General features: G+C 33.6%; 3 protein-coding genes across 3 annotated transcripts; all 3 read left to right on the top strand.

Annotated features, from left to right (window-relative positions):
• The first annotated feature begins 477 nt into the window (after positions 1-477).
• On the top strand, positions 478-4232 carry LOC130958016 (mitochondrial import receptor subunit TOM20-like). Its single transcript, XM_057884889.1, has 6 exons — positions 478-672; positions 856-934; positions 1123-1292; positions 1389-1436; positions 2466-2561; positions 3790-4232. Exons 1-6 carry the CDS (start codon positions 574-576, stop codon positions 3922-3924), a joined length of 627 nt encoding a protein of 208 aa, XP_057740872.1. The 5' UTR covers positions 478-573; the 3' UTR covers positions 3925-4232.
• A 1375-nt stretch (positions 4233-5607) lies between these two features.
• Positions 5608-11953, top strand: LOC130954361 (uncharacterized). Its single transcript, XM_057881104.1, has 10 exons — positions 5608-5808; positions 7278-7460; positions 7694-7876; positions 8154-8459; positions 8553-8803; positions 8938-9150; positions 9236-9328; positions 9407-9508; positions 9593-9949; positions 11458-11953. Exons 2-10 carry the CDS (start codon positions 7280-7282, stop codon positions 11554-11556), a joined length of 1785 nt encoding a protein of 594 aa, XP_057737087.1. The 5' UTR covers positions 5608-5808; positions 7278-7279; the 3' UTR covers positions 11557-11953.
• Positions 11954-13183: 1230 nt separating this feature from the next.
• Positions 13184-16388, top strand: LOC130954684 (uncharacterized). The gene is made up of 6 exons (XM_057881442.1): positions 13184-13435; positions 14262-14397; positions 14657-14741; positions 14850-14897; positions 15686-15786; positions 15868-16388. Exons 1-6 carry the CDS (start codon positions 13294-13296, stop codon positions 16004-16006), a joined length of 651 nt encoding a protein of 216 aa, XP_057737425.1. The 5' UTR covers positions 13184-13293; the 3' UTR covers positions 16007-16388.
• The last annotated feature ends 712 nt before the right edge of the window (positions 16389-17100 follow it).

Here is a 17100-nt window from a genome sequence, read left to right as displayed (position 1 = left end):
TCACAATTTTAAATTATGTGTAAAATCTCTTGTTAAATTTAAAACTGTCTATCTCTCATGAAAGGTTTTCTTTGTAGAATAACAATGTGAGAAAATTATTAGCTTAAATTTTAAAATATAGATTAGATATAAATTAATTAAGGTAGATCTAAATAGTAACAAACATATATCAAATTTTATTTTTTAAATTGGTCAAAATTATATTTTTAATATTATTTTATTATTTTAAAAATTATATTTTTATATCTATTAAAATTAAATTTTTTATACTATTTTATTATTATTTAACTATTAATTTAACTTATTTAATTTAATAATAAATTTTATATTATATTTTTAAATATTAATAATTAATTAATAATTTAAAAAATAAATTTTGATGATCTCTATCTTTTTTTTTTTCTACTTTTCTCACTCGTGAAAAATAATAAATAAACAAAACAGACGAGAGCGACAGGAATCTTTCCCTTACTTGGTTGACTTCACCACATACACGCACATAAGTCACTGAAAAACCCAAAACCCTAACTAAGCAAGTACAAAACACAAGTGCGAGACAGAGAGAGAGGCGCCATGGATTTGCAGCAGAACGAGTTCGATCGCCTTTTGTTCTTCGAGCACGCCCGTAAAACCGCCGAAGCTGAATACGCCAAGAACCCTCTCGATGCCGACGTCAGTTGTTCTCTTCTTCTTCTTCTTCCTAATTTTCAATATTTTTCTGTTAATTAAAACTTTGAAATGTCTTTTATGTGTTTATTTACATGTGGTTGCAATTCTTGTGATAATTAAGGACCGTAAGTTATATGAAAAAAAATTGTCTCCTTTAGTGTGTTTATCATCTGATAATATGTGTAGAACTTGACAAGATGGGGCGGAGCTTTGTTAGAGTTGTCGCAATTTCAGACTTTTCCCGAAACTAAGAAAATGACCGAAGGTAAATTCTTTGCTCATTTTTTTGGCGAATAAATGTTTTTTTTTTTTTCGCGATTACATGATCCGAATCAAAGTATATCCGTCTAACTCATGTTACTTTGCCACAACTAAATTGAATTTGTAAATGATAAGAATGTCGTTTGGACCTTTGTATTGAACTTTGATTATGGATGTCTCGCTGGGGTGCAGATGCTATTTCGAAGTTGGAGGAGGCTCTTGTGGTTAATCCAAAGAAGCATGATACTCTCTGGTGCCTTGGAAATGCTCACACCTCTCAAGCATTCTTAATTCCTGACCGTGATGAAGCGAAAGTTTATTTCGATAAGGCAGCTGAGTACTTCCAGCAAGCTGTTGATGAGGTCCGTTCTTTGTTCGGTTAACTTTCCTATGTGATTGGGGAGTAATGTGCTTATGAAAATGATTTGAATAATGAAGGTTTTCCATTGTCTATATAGGATCCTAGCAATGAACTATACCACAAATCATTGGAAGTGGCTGCCAAGGTATTCACTGCATTGTAATATTTTGTTTATCTTTCTATTTTATCTGCTTTACTTGTTGGAAGTGTCATGAAGTTCAATAATAGTTATCCAGTTCTCCTGCGTTTGAAGAAAAAGACCCTTTACAGATGCCCACATGGTACTTGGTCAAGATACCACAACCCCCAGTCTTGGCTTCCTTGTTCAGACTCCCATCAACATTGACTTCTACCCAACCATCTTCTAGGATAAGCCACTGAGAAAGTTGTCATACCCTTCATGACCTATGAAGCCTGGATTTCACAGCAAGTTTGAAAACGTAGCATAGTGCTAAACATATCCATTGGCTTCTCTTGAAAGATGAACTCATTTCTGCGCCTTCAATTCCACCATAGATTAGCTAGAGTGTGTTTGAAGATTTGATTTTTTTTCCTCTTGCATCTCAGTTTTGTTATTTTTAATAATTTTTTTCCCATCCATTTATAATATCTGAAAGCGTCATATTACATCAATGGTGTATCTATAATCCTGGAGAGCGAATACTCATATATTGAGTGCTGTGGTTTGTTTGCCTAACTTTGAAACAAACTAAGTTGCTGTTGAATTTTGTAAAATGATCCTGAAATCTGCAGTTATCTATGATAGTATGAGACTGTGTGTTGACTTTTGGATTGTCGATACCTATGTAAAGACATGCCTGACTCATGAATCTTTAGCTCCTCAACATATTCAATTTAAATCATATAGAACACAGTGGTCGATTGAGAATATGTATACTGGTAGAATACTGCAATGCTTTCTTTTTAATACTTGTTTTGGGTCGAGGATTGGGTCTCTTCATCTGGTTCACAAAGTAATTGAGTTATTGTTTGAGGTGTTCCTTGTTGGATTTCTCCCAGCTTTCCGTGCTTTTGGAGGTTAATTACTTTCTTTATTTGTATGTTATCTTTCTTGGTGATGTGTTTTTATCCTTTTCATTAATAACATGCTCATGTAAAATTCTCTGGTTGGCTGATTACTGGACCACTTCAATAACTAACATCTTTTTTCAAGGCTCCTGAGCTGCATGTAGAAATCCATAAGCATGGTGGCTTTGCTCAGCAGCAGTCAACTGGATCAACTGGAGCTTCTACTTCTGCTGGTACTAAGGTAAATCATTAGAAGTTTCCATGGGCTGATATTCTGTATTAGCATTTGGTACTCAATGCAAATCTATGATTGCTTGACTTATTGCACACATATGTTGTAAGGTGTTAAATGGAATTTTCCCCCCTTTTGTTTTCATATTTTTGAAACTGAGATTTAATAACTTAAATTCAAATGTTCTTTTGTATATGAAATTATTCTCTGATGGTAAGGATGTATGTGTAGCCTTTTTTGTGGGCTGTTAAGGGAGCTACTGTTTGGCCTTTATTGCCCCTCTTTCTTGAAAATTGGTGTTTCCCAAGTCTTGATTTCATCATATGATAAATTCATTTCTTATTGGAAGAAGAGGAACCGTGTCTTAAGTGTATAGAATGATGTGAGAACCTGTAGCAGTATCAGTAGGACAGAACAGTAGCAGCAGAATATATAGTTAAAATAAGTAAGCTAGTGAAGATATGGTAGAGAATTAGAGAAGGAATGGAGGTAGAAGCAAAGGAGCTGAATTACCTCTGTGCGTGTCTTATTGAATATAAGAAAATGCGACAGGAAGATACGAGTATCATTTGAGAGGCTATCACTCCCCTAATGGTCCTGTTCCATCCAAAATTTTGAACGAATTCTCTGTCAATCTTGTCTCCTCTCTTCAACTAAAACTGATTTTCCCTTCCTAGTCTCGTTCACTTCCTTTGGGTCCATAACAACCGAGTTCATGGGTTCTATACATGACTCCACCAAATTTATCTTGATTTTATATGGATTGTGGTTCCCTCATTAGCGTATTTGTGGCCTGTGGGTTTGAGATAGATTGGATTAATGACCTTGTGAATGTGCAACCTGAAAGGGAAATATATGTTTATTTATTAATTTTATTATTCATTTATTAAAATGACTATCTCCGATCAATGTCACAAAAATGTAACAACCTTTACATTTGTTTTTGACTACTTAACATGATCCTCCTCTTTTTGTCCAAGCTTGGGACTAACTATTTACATTTTCCATTATTTATATAAATAAGTAACTAATCTTCTATTAACTCAGCTCTTGACTTTCTTCTAAATCCAAATCTGTTTTCTGCCTGGGCCTTAGAATTTGCTTATTTCTTAAAACCTGCATGATGTCTTAATTCGTGTGGTACGTGAATTCAAGAAAGTATGCTAATCTGTTTTTAAACTCTCCTTCATATATGATTGTTACTCATTTGTCGCCTAATTTGTTTATTTTATTTTAGACTCAAAAGAAAAAGAAGAGCAGTGATCTGAAGTATGACATATTTGGATGGATTATTCTGGCTGTTGGCATTGTTGCATGGGTGGGGTTTGCGAAGTCGAACTTGCCTCCTCCCCCGCCACCACCTCCACGATGAGGGTAGTGATTTGAGTGAGATCTGATGCGTTATTTATCGGAGATTCCCATTAGAATTGGATCATGGCCTATTATTTAATTTTTGACAGTAGCAATGTTTTTTTTTCTGTATAACCGTTTCCATATTCCATGATATGAAATTTTATGAGTCTGCTAGAGTTGATTAGCTAGCTAAATATGTCAGGCTCAGATCGTTCTATAGTAATTCCAAATCCATATTTCTACCAAGTTCTTGCAAAACCCTCATTTTTAAGGAGAGCTGTTGCAAAACCTTCGTGTTATAGCAATTTTAATTTTAACTTTATCTTATTTTTTAGATGGCATAACATTTTTGTCGCTGTGAAATATTATTATTGACCAACACATCAAGAACAAAACTAACAATTATTATATAACAACTCACTACTCACGTTATGGAAGTAGAGGTGAAAACATGTTATCATTGTCGATACTGGATTTCCTCCTCTCTTGGATCCAATTCGGATTATCATTATGAGGAAAATGCTGGGCTAAAAAGATAAAGCAATAATTTATCGACTTATGAAATCTGCTATATCATAAATGGGAGTTTTACGATGGGCTAAGTTGTCGATGACGTAGGCTTTATATTCAGTAAGACTGTATAATGTTTTTGTATTATATTTATTGATAAATTAAATATAAAAATAATAAATTATGAAAGTTTAATTTATTATTTTTTTCATACAAAAAATTTAGGAAAAAATTAGAATGATAAAATATATAATTATAAAAAATTAATAGAAATAATAAATGAAAAAATAATGTGTCACTTGTTAATATTTTTGTAACATAAAATATACTAATTTAGTATTTTTGTATACGACATTTATATTTATATCTCATTTTTTTTTCTAAAGTTAGTAGTGAAGTTTGAATCTGTGACTTCTAAGTTAGTATGAGGAGATTATGTCATTTTAACTATAGCTGCTATTTATATCTCATTTGTAAAATATAATTTTGTGTTTTTATATTCCTGTTTTGGTGTCCTGTACTGGTAAACAAACTTGGTCAAAGTGAGTATTTTTATTTTAGAGAAAAAGATAAATAGGTTTTTGACTTTTTTGATCTGCAAATATTTAAGGCCTCGAGAATTTAAAAATACATTTAAATTTCTAACCTTTTCAAAACTTAGACATATTGATTCCTTATGTTTACTTGGGTTTGTCAGACTCAATCAAACGTGACTCACGTTGTACTAACTTGATTGATACGGATGCACACATGAGAGAATTTTTAAAATTGAACAAATTAGACTTAACTTGATTGATACGGATGCACACGTGAGAGAATTTTTAAAATTGAACAAATTAGACTAAAGGATCGATATATCCAGATTTTGAAGAGGTCAAGGACTTAAATGTATTTTTAAATCTTCAGAGACTTAAATGTTCGCAGATAAAAAAATTAGGATCGATTTGTCCTTTTCTCTTTATTTTATTTTTGAAAAGTGAATTTGTTTGAGTCGCATTTTTTAAAAATGCAATTTGTTGGAAATTTGTTTCCAAAAAATTTAGGTTAGCTATATAAACGTAAATAATGAAATTAATAAAGATACTAATTCACATTTTTATTAATAAAATGTGTATGAATTTGAAATTAGCCGAAATTGTAAATTGATTTAACGACAAAAAGTTGGGGGGAAAAGAAAAAAGAAAAGCCGGGAGTGGGAGTCAATCTGGAAGTAAAATAGCAGTTTTTCACTTTTTTGAAACCCTTCAGCTTTCTGCAGAACCATACTCTTCGTCTTCGACGGTGTTTTCTGAGGTGGCGGTTGAATTTCTCAACAACGACGCTATCAATCAATACTCTCAGTTTTTTCCATCCACAAGCTTCATTCAGTTCTTGCTTTGATTTTCGTTTCGCGGTAAGCGATCTTAGTTTACTTTGGTTATTCCTTCCAATTCTTAGCTAGAAACCTGTCTCTGATGGTGTGGGTTTATCTGTAGTTTGAGTAAGAATAATTGCTGAAAATGTAAATGACATTTAGCACAAGGTTCCCCTTGGTTTAGCTCAATACAAGTTAGTGATCCATTAGCACATCGTTGTTTTCATTTTTCCGAATCTTCGAATTCTAAAAATGCCAAACACTCTCTGAATCTCAGCAGATTGTTTTCGTTAATAGTGATTGTATTTTTTTTTGGTGACTTAATAGTGATTGTATTTGAGTGTAAATATTTAGTGCTCACTGGATATAAGCTCAGTACCGAGGAGTATCTTCCTCAAGTTATACAAATCATTCTCTTCAAATTCTCACTCTACTCTTTTTTGTCTCTGCCGATTTCATAAATTCGGTATCAGAGCATGGATTCCAAAGATTGTCTTTCTCCTGTTGTTGCCATGGGTAGAAAGAGCGGGGAGTTCTTTTTGGTTTTTGTCATGGATACTAAGGGTTGTACAGAATGAGTCTTTGCTGGTCGTGGGTGAAAACGGCGGTCGGAGTAGTGGGTCATGTGATGCAGAAGCAATATTGTTTAGTGTTAATTGCAGCTGCACTTCTGGCGGTTGTTCAATCTCGGAAGGGCAGGAAGGGCGACACCAATGGCAAGGTTGGTTGGTTGGTTGGAGTCTGGCATGGGGGTTGGCAATGGCAATATTGGTGGTGTGAGAGAGGAAAAATATAGTGATTTTTGAAAACAGAAAGATTAGAAATGGATGTTTGAAACTTTGAATGAGATGTAGAGGGGGAAGGGGGGAAGGTAATAGGCTCCCAGATCAAAATTCTGATACCAACTTGAAAGCAATACGAGGAAAATGAATTATATTTCTGATATTGAAATTGTACAAAACATTTACAATAAATTTAGGCGGGAAATGATATTGTCACTCTTATTTTTTATAATGCCACTCCACTCATGATCACATGATTTTTTGGCATTGTTTGTTTGTATGAATTTATAAAACATTATCAAAATAGGAGTAATAATATCCATTCCCTATTTAGGCAGCTTGGTAATAATAATTTGAAATTATTGTTGTATGTTTCTATTGTACAATTGTGTTACATATGTGTGTACAAAATCGACATTAATGTATTGTATCTGAACTCACATCAAGAGCAAGAACTTAAGTATTTTGGCCTTTATAATGAGTGCATGCAAGTAGCTAGAAAGCAATTTGAATTATGATGCAGATGAGGATAATGCAGCTATTAACTTACCAGTAGATGCACATATGTCTGAGTATAAAAATTAACATGGTGCTTTAGTTAGTTGTAAACTGGTAATAGTTTCACATAGTTAAAACCAAGATTGTTTCATTTATACATCTTATCTGTATGTTTAGACATGCGATTAGATAATTTCTAATCATTATTGGTTTCATGTTAATATGCAGTTATGGCAAAGAGAAAACGTTTGCGAAGTTCATTGAGGTTAGCATCTCAACAGCATGGTGATGTTCTTGCTTCCACAACAAAAGCTCCAACCCGTTATTTGAGACCAGATCAGGTTCCATTGCCACCAGTTCAGGCTCCTACAAACTCCTTGCCAGCTAATGAAGCCACGCAACAAGCAACAGGTCTGCCTTCTGATTCAAATTCCATATATATGTACAAAATCTACTTAGTGTACTTAAAGTAGATGCACATCTGTCTGAATATAAAAACTAACATGGTGCTTTAGTTGGTTGTAAACTGGTAATAGTTTCACGTAGTTAAAACCAAGGTTGTTTCATTTATACATCTTATCTGTATGTTTTAGACATGTAATTAGATAATTTTTAATCATTATTGCTTTCATGTTAATATGCAGTCATGGCAAAGAGAAAACGTTTGCGAAGTTCGTTGAAGTTAGCATCTCAACAGCATGGTGGTGTTCCTGCTTCCACAACAAAAGTTCCAACCTGTTATTTGAGACCAGATCAGGTTCCGATGCCACCAGTTCAGGCTCCTACAAATTCCTCGCCAGCTAATGAAGCCTTGCAACAAGCATCAGGTCTGCCTTCTGATTCAAATTACATATATATGTAAAAAATCTACATTAGTGTATCGTATCTTTATTCATACCAAGAGCAATTACATCATTTCTTTGGCGCTTATGGTGAGTACATGTATCTGAGTAAAAAATAATTAAGATGGTGCTTTATTTGGTGGTAATAGTTTCACATAATTAAAACTAAGGTTGTTTGATTTATGTATCTTATCTGTATGTTTTGACATATGATTTATATAATATCTAATCTTTATTTTATTGCTTTCATGTTAATATGTAGCCATGGCCCAGGTTAAACGTTTGCGAAGTTCATTGAGGTTAGCTACTCAACATCAAAGTGATGGTCCTCCTCCTATGGCGAAAGCTCCATCCCATTCTTTGAGACCAGATCAGGCTCCCTTACCATCAGTTCCAACTCCCATAGCACCAGATCAGGTCCCCTTATCACCTGTTCAGACTCCTGTAAACTGTTTTCCAGCTAATGAAGACCCACAACATGCGGTAGATCAACCTACTGATTCAAACGTTGTACGTGGACGCTCTGTTGGTCGTGAGTCTACAGTAGGTTGGAACGTAGAGATAATAGGTATATATTATTTGCATTTATTATTAACTTTTTGACCCAATTTGTTTGTCCCTCATTTTGGTTGAGTAGAATATTTCTTGTTTTTCTCTTAAGACTCTGAAAACGTTCATAAGAAAATCAAGATCAAGGTTAAGGAAGTTAGCAATCTGCCTAGAGGGGAGCGGATTATTGTAGAGTTTGATGATCAGGGTTCAGCATATGGTGAAGCACAAGGTTTACTTGCTGGATACTGTGGAATATTGGCAGCAAACTGTAATCTCTTTCCAATTAGTTTTGAAAAGTGGTTGGGAAAAACAGGCATGCCTAAGACATATAAGGATAAGTGCTTTGATACACTCATTAAGGTAAAGGTGATATATATATATAGAGTGTGTGTGTGTGTGTGTGTTTTATGTATATTTTATGTATGTTATTATTGGACTACATAAATTGATAATAGAACAACCTTTTGTTTTTGTATTTTTCTTTTTGTCAAAAGCCTCGATTTTATTTTAGGACTTCTGAAAGCATTGCTTATAGATATTGCAATCAAAGTATAGCGAAGAAATGGGCAACAAGTAGACAAAGGATATGGAATGAGTTTTATGACCCAGCCCAGAGTAGAGATGAAATTGTTGAAAATGTGCCAGTGGGCATTCAAAGAGATCAGTGGGCTGCTTTTGTTGATTACCGTCTAAAACCTTCAACAATGGTAAAATTCAAGTATTTTCATGAGTTGATTATCGTTGCAACTGAATATTGGATTATTATCAAGTATACTAATATTTCGTTTATAGAAGCTTTGCAGAAAAAATAAAGAAAATCGAAGCAAGCAAACTATTCCACATACTTGTGGAGCTAAACCTAACTCAAGACGAAGGCATGAATTGGTAGCTACGCTATCATAATTTGTGGTTTTACGAAAGTTAAATTTCTAATTTGATTTATTTACATTGTTTCCTGCTTAGTTGCTAGAAACTGGAGAAGCTCCTAGTCGAGCAAGGATGTACATTGAAACTCACAAGAGAAAGAATGGATCATTTGTGAATGATGAGGCAAGAGCTGTAGTGGTAAGCAGATAATGTCTTCTTACATCTTAACATTTAAATCCTACAGTTTTATATTCACTTATTTGGAACATTCCATGATTATAGGAACAAATTAAATTGAATATGAAACAATCAAATATTCATGAATCTCAAGTGTCACCTGATGATGCTGTTGGTAAAGTATTGGGGCCTGAGCACTCTGGTAGAGTACGATGTATGGGCATGGGAGCAGCTCCTACTAATACATTCAGGAATGTTAGGAGGAGTCGACTTACTGGCATTGTCGTGCCTTCATCTGATGTTGCTGGATCTTCTTCCCCAACTTACACAAATTTACGGCATCGGATGACTCAATTGGAGATAAAGGTTCAAGGTTTAACAAACGTAATCAAGGCATACATAATATCAAAAGAAGGAAAGATTCCTGAAGAATTGGCGGGCTATTTTCCTTCTGAAATAGAGGTACATAGATTCTCAATACTAACTATGACTCCATGAATTAGATTGTTTGAGTGGTAATAGTTTGATTGCATTTCTTGGTTAAGATTTCCTTGGTTATCTCCACATAGCATGGTTGCTTTGGCCTTGTAAGTTGTAATACGGTGTAGGTGCTTGTTCAGGGTTGTCAAATCATTTAAGCAGTTCAGGCTTCTGTTACACTACCATATGTAGAAGTATAGTTTTGTATTAATAGTTTAAGACCAGATCCATAGGTAGACTTGATTGAGGACTTCCTGGAAAAAAAAGAACTCCCCCAAGATCACTAGAATTGTCAGATGGGCAGAAAGCTAAGCAATCCTCAGTCCTTAAAGGATCAGATTCTGTTGAACTGAATCCACTTACCAACCATGAAGAATTTCTACTCTTCAATTTATACTACAGAATAGCCAATATAATTTTATTACATGCATACTTTATATAAATCATCCCTCAAGCTCCAATCAATTATTAACAATCAATCCCAAATTAGTCATAGTTGATTTCAGGTCCAACCCTCCCTTTATTGTAAGATTTTCCTTAACAATTGTGTATACTTTTAACGATTGAGTAATAATTGCCTTTGCAACTAGCCAAAAAAAAAAAAAAACGACTCTCCAGTCTAAAGTGGTTTGATTAGAAGGGAGAACAAAAGCACAATATCTCTTGAAACTGGTCCCAAGCGTCTGGATATTATTCAATATTGCTTTCCTTCATGAAGTGGTGGATTCTGTGTTGTTCATATTTGTTTTAAATTTGAGTGTATCTTACTCATTTGGTATTTGGCTATTAATATTAGTGGAGGTTGAGGACCAAGATTTAGCTTTACTGCTTTACTAAGTGTGCATCATTCTTACTAATTCACATTTTGATCACAGGCATCTTGATGTTCCTTATGCTGGTGGAAATCCCTACTTAGATTTTCTTTAGTTAGCAACTAATTGAAATTGTAAATGACATACTTGGAAATTGTGACCATTGTTTAACAAAAATCTGTGGAGTAGGAAGCAAATTCCTTGTCACTTATTGCAGATATTATATGAGTAATCCTTTTTGTTAGTTCCTATTATTTTTAAATCCTTCCTAGACATACCAGGAAAGCACACGTCTTTTTCTCTCTTTTAAACTTCTCATTAGTTAATTTCTTTGAAACTCTAAACTTCCTAATAGGGATGTGCTTTTACATCATGACTGATTTTCGCATATTTTGACGTATATAATCACTGTTAACAAGTTTCCCTATGCTTCAGCATTATTTCATAAATGGATAATGTTTTTGGTATTTTATTTCTATTTATCAAAGTTAGTAAGGGAGAGGGGGACCGGTGTCAAACAGGTAAACCACAAAGCTAGTTAACTGCATGAAGAGACAATGTTGTAAATAAATAAAAATTTAAATTCATGTAATCTATCATGAACACATTAGTTATTTATTGCTTTATTCCGTTTCCAATTATTCTTTCAAATGATGTATCTGTTAATCTTTTTTTCAGCCTGATGATGTTGGGAGCGAGTCTACTCCACGTTTGGATGCAAGGAGATCGGCAACATCGTCATCAGAAGGGAGCAATTCTAATAATGAAGCACTTTAATATCTCAAGAATCGGTTTACAACACACTAAGTAGACGTTTAGTACATGTTTTGTTCATGTACTTGGGTTTTATTTTACCGTTATGAATTTAAAGTTGCAATTTATAAGATACATGTTCAACTTGTAAACCAAATTAGCTATAATAGTCACTTGAATTATTCGTCTAGGATGGTAAGGAAACTCCTCCATGCTATGTTAATATATTTTATTTCCTCCTCTGCTTTTGTTGTGAATGGACTGCGTATGCTCCATTTGGCCTTCATGATAAAGGTTGGTCCTTAGAGGTGTCACTATTTACAAATTGTATATACCTATGTTAAAAAGTGTGTATTACATATACCTACGTTTATATAGTTTAGTACTCACAAGCAATATGGTTGTATGATTCATAACTTTACAGACTTGTGATCTGTCTTTGATGTTTCCATGCTTTTGATTCACAATACTTGGTTAGATTGGATGCATTGATTGTTTTTCTTGTTTAGTCTTTTGGTAACACTGTACTCTAACTTATGCGCAACACTTTCATATTCTTTTGTATGAATTTAGATTTTGTTGTGGTTGTAACTTGTAAAATAGTTTTGTTTGATATATGAATTAATGAATATAAGATGAGTGCTATTCTTTTAGTTTTCGATTTTACGTATTTTTATCCTCACATGCAAAAAAAGCTGTAATAAATCAGCTAATTACGCAAAAGCTCCTATGATAATTATACTTATCGGTGATATTATATGTACAAGCATTTTTATAATTAAGTTTAACTAAGTTGGCATAAGTTCAGCTGAAAAAAAAAAAAACACGCACGCACGTTATCATTTCTTTTTTTTTGTGCTTCTGTATAGGGGTGACTATCGGTAGCGGGTACCTAGTTACCCGTCCGAATCAATTAAATTAGTTCTAGAACTAACGGGTAATTGGGTCTAACTCGAATGCGAACTCGATCATCTATTAATTAAATAAAAAAATAAAAAATATATATATGACTTTTTTATTAGACAAAGATTATTCACTATTAATATGTTTGGATTTTAATGAGTTTATTTTTAATGTATTTGGTATTTAATATGTTTGGATTATTTCTATTGATGTTACATGTTTATTGTACTTGTTGAATTTTTAAGATAAAAATTTGGTTTTCTTTTTTTTATGAATTTTAAAGTGATCGGGTACCTAATTACCCGAACTGAACCAATCCATTCTTAATCGGTTTGGTTTGGTTCGGGTATATATACAAAAAAAAACACAAATTCGAATCAAATCGAACCAATTACATTTTGATCGATTCGGTTTCAATTTTACGATGAACTCGAACCAAATCGACCCGTGCTCACCCCTATTTTTAGACGGAAATTTATGTTGGACAAAAATTTATTAATATAGCAAAATGTAAAAATTTTGTACACATAATATAAACTTATCAATATAATATAAAAATTGTTGCATATAACACATAAATATTTATATACAGTACATAAATTTTTACATATAGCAAAATTTTACTGTGAATATATTTTATTAGTCGAGTAAATTAATACTACAAATACATGGTCCTTCAACTAAGATTTTTTTTTTTGTGTATAAATCATGGGCCATTGAGGAAACTCATCAAGCCCATTCTTGAAAAGGAAGCCTTAGCAGCAACTCAATTCCCCTCACTTCCCTTCACTTCACTTGTAGAGAGCCCTACATTTTCCTTTGACTTGTTTGGATTCGAACGTCTTACTTCCATTGAAGATGAATGGCGTTGTTAGAGCTGCTCTGAAGAGAGGTCATGCCCTTCCAATCTTCAGTCAGCAGCAGCTCAGGTGCTTCTCTACTGGAACTGTGCCGCCACCACACAATCCAACAAATCCATTCCTAGAAAATGCGGATACAGGTAAACCGTTTTATTCAATTCCTTCATGGCATTTCAATTGTGTTCAATTTCTGTTGGTTAGTATCATTCATTTCTCATATAATTCTAGGGTTATGTATTTCGTTAGGGGGCGTGTGGTTTGCCAAAATCCTTTCACATTACCGAGAATTGTGCCCTAGGTTTTTAAGTTTCCCCAAGATTGATCCCCAGAAATATGATAATATTGTTTGAAAACCGTACACCAGCTGCAATAGTAGAAGTTATAGTTTGTATTTGTATTAGTATTAGTATTAGGAGGTTCCTTGTTTTTGATAGAGTAAATACCCTTTCCGGTGCTGAGCATTTGTCCGAAGAACAAAACGACCCTTCACAATTTGAGAATTCCTAATCAGCCCCAATTATTCAAGTAATTGGTCCAAATGGTAAATGGTGGCCTGTCGATGTGTGCTTAGACCAATGAATTGAACGGTTGGCGACTGGGTAGGGATTTTTGAATTGTGGAGGACTGTTTCCTTTGGATAAATGGTCAGTGTTGAAAAGGACATTTACTTTTTTTTAATATTTACCCTCAAATAGGAAAAATGGGAATTGATAGGAACTTGTATGTTTACCCTCATGCATTTGAGCATGTAAATTGCTAAAACATACATTCCAAGAGTTTATAGGTTTGACCGTTTGAGAATCATAAAAGCATGTAGTTGTACACAAATTTGATAGGTGGTAATTTCCATTGATGTTCGTTGACATGCTTTATCAGTTAATCCTATAAGTGCTTGCAATGTGCCTTATGAATACCTGTTATTGATTCTTAGATGATGACTGTGCTCCTTTCACTTGTTCTTCTTAGGGTTGGCATATGGTAGGATGCTTGGCATTCATAAAAATACACTGAAAACAGATGTCATTAACTTCCTCAAAGGTTTAAATTTGACTTTGGAGGATGTTAAAATGGAATACACCCGGAGCTTTATTCCACGTGCAATGTAATGTATTCCATCTTCTTAAGTCTTGATTTAGGGGAATTGTTAAAGATTTAGCATTTTTGCCATAGACATGTTTGGATAAACAGTGGGCTAAAATTATGTGAAATCGTGTTATGTTTGGATGCAATTATTGTCCATCAAAGTGATTAAATTGATTTCGGATGAATAGAAGGGAAAGGCAAAGGTCCATTCCAATGTTTTCCCGTTACATTTCATGAGTATTTTATTACTTTCAGATTGAATTTTTTGTTATCACCAGGATGGTGCAATTCCCTTCTCATAATGCCATGGATGAAGCTGTAAGGATGATTAATAGGAAGGGTCGCTTGTACAAATTGGAAAGGGTATGCTGCTCTGCGTGTAGCCTTGGCAAGGGGGGAAAATGATTATTATATATTTGGCTATGCTTGGAAAAATGTTGATTTACTTTTTGTTCTTTTCGTCGGCATCAGGTCAATCGTGAAGAATGGGATATTGTAACTCCCTATAATGGAAAAACTGTAAGTATAATTGTGTTTTTGTCTTTGCTTATCTGGTTTCCAGAAATATTAGAAAGTAGTTATGTTTTGATGATGGGTTCTCGTATGTTATCAATACAAATAAACAGCCCTTCATACAACATGGAACTGTCAAGATTCATGACCAAGCCGAAGCTGCTTGAATCATCACATCTTACTAATGATCATGCACGTAACTGCATTGTTGTTAAAATATATCATTTGCACTCCCACTGTTTTTTCCCGCTTTACAGCACATGATTGTATTCGTATTTGCTAATATAGCGAAGGTGTGAGTCCGATATAGCAAAGTTCATAATTAGATTAATTTAATTTAGTTCTTATCCTTCATTTTTTACTTCTTTTCTTTTCCCCTTAATATTATGTTTTTAATTCGTTGCCATTCTGTAAATAGGCCCCCTGTAAATGTTATAGAATAGCATTCAGTACTTATAAAGGTAATTTTTTTTCTTTGAGCTTATAAATATTTTAAGAATCTCCTTTTGATTCTTACAGGTATCATTCTGCTGATTAGTGATTAAGAACGAAAACATACTGAAAAAATGAGGAAGAGTAATTTTAAAGGGAGTAAACCAAAAATAATCTGTCCTTATGACCTTATAGGGATTAAAAATATATTTAAGCCTAATTTTTGCTTTTCATAGGTGAAATTTTAAGTGGATCTTTTTTATGGTGGTGAAATTGTCTTCAGAATTAATTATCTGCTTTCTGTTTTATGTAGACTTCTCTTGAACCACCATTCTTATTTAAGTGTTTCTTAAATTTGATAGATTCTAATTCAAGGAATTCCAAGGAATGCGCAGTTTGTGGATATAGAACGCATACTGTCTGGTTGTGAATTCGATCATTCCTCCGTCAATATCTTTACAAGGTTAATGTCATCTACTTTATAAATTCATTTTATGTTAAATGTAATTATTCTCCCGAGATAATAGGGCTCCTGCATTTTCAGACTTACACCTGAATCCTCAGAACTCAATAGAATGGCCACAGTACGGTTCCCGTCGAGGACTCAAGCAATGAACGCATTCTTAACGAAGAATGGGACGTACTGTATAAACAATCGCATTTTGATCCAAGTTCTCCAGTAATATGCCCCTTCCTGGCCCTAGTCTTTGTTACATTGGTATTGCTTTGGTGGAGTAAGATTAGGTTCAAAACTAGTAAAATTTGTCCTCTTTTTGTGTTTTTTTTTTCTTTTTAAATATTGAACTTCCCAGCATCACTGGTTTGTGGTGATCTCAGCACCTGAGAAAATGATCTAGTGTGGCAATTTTTTGAATAAAAACGCCTGACAAATCAATAGTTTGGTAGTTCATTAATCAAGATTTTAGTGTGTTTTACGTATGTTTCTTATCTTGTAAAAGTGCAATATTCAACCAAGTATCAGTATTGCTGTGACATGAAAGTTAGATTGGATGATAATAGATCAAACTGGGCGTAAAACAAATGGAAAATGATCAGTTCTCGTTATTTAAATTGCTTTTTGTGACGTAAAACTTGCATTACTTATTTGTTGAAGCATGGGCTGCTGCAGTTCTTTAATTATGTACGTAATGTAACTCATGTAATTATCGTATGTAAGAACAACCTGAGATCTAGCTTACACTCGGGCTCAACTCTCAAGCGAATCCTTGCTCTGCTTTTTTACTAGTGATGATGTTGGAAAAATTATATCCCATAGCAGACATGTTGGAAAAGAACCCAAGGTTATATTATATTAGACTTTTTGGATTTTAAGTCGACTTAAAGATGGTGCACCCGATTATTATTAATATTATTATTTCCATGAAATTTGTTTTGAACTTTTAAATTATTTGTATTATTGTAGAGAGAAGGGTTCAATCTAGCCACAAATAGATGATGTAACAATTTGTACCAAAACGTTTCAGCTCTTTTGATGTAAACAGAACAAAACTATGCAAAGTGAACAACAAATGAATAAAGTAAAAAATTAATCACCATTGAATTTATAATTTTTATCAAACTTTACTAACTTGATTTAAAAATGATTGAACTTTTTACTTTTTCACTTTACCCACTTCTTTAATTTAGAAAAACTTCATCCAATTTGAACCATATGGAATTTTGGTAACCTGAGCTTAAATCTTAAAGTTAAGCCTGCCAACGAGATGATCTAAATTCTAGGATCCAAGCTCAAGTTATACCAAACACAAATTCGAAT

The sequence above is a fragment of the Arachis stenosperma genome, chromosome 10, assembly GCF_014773155.1.
Source record: "Arachis stenosperma cultivar V10309 chromosome 10, arast.V10309.gnm1.PFL2, whole genome shotgun sequence".
Lineage (NCBI taxonomy): Eukaryota > Viridiplantae > Streptophyta > Magnoliopsida > Fabales > Fabaceae > Arachis > Arachis stenosperma.
The sequence above is the reverse complement of the archived record's forward strand: the minus strand, read 5'-3'. Positions and strand labels throughout refer to the sequence as shown.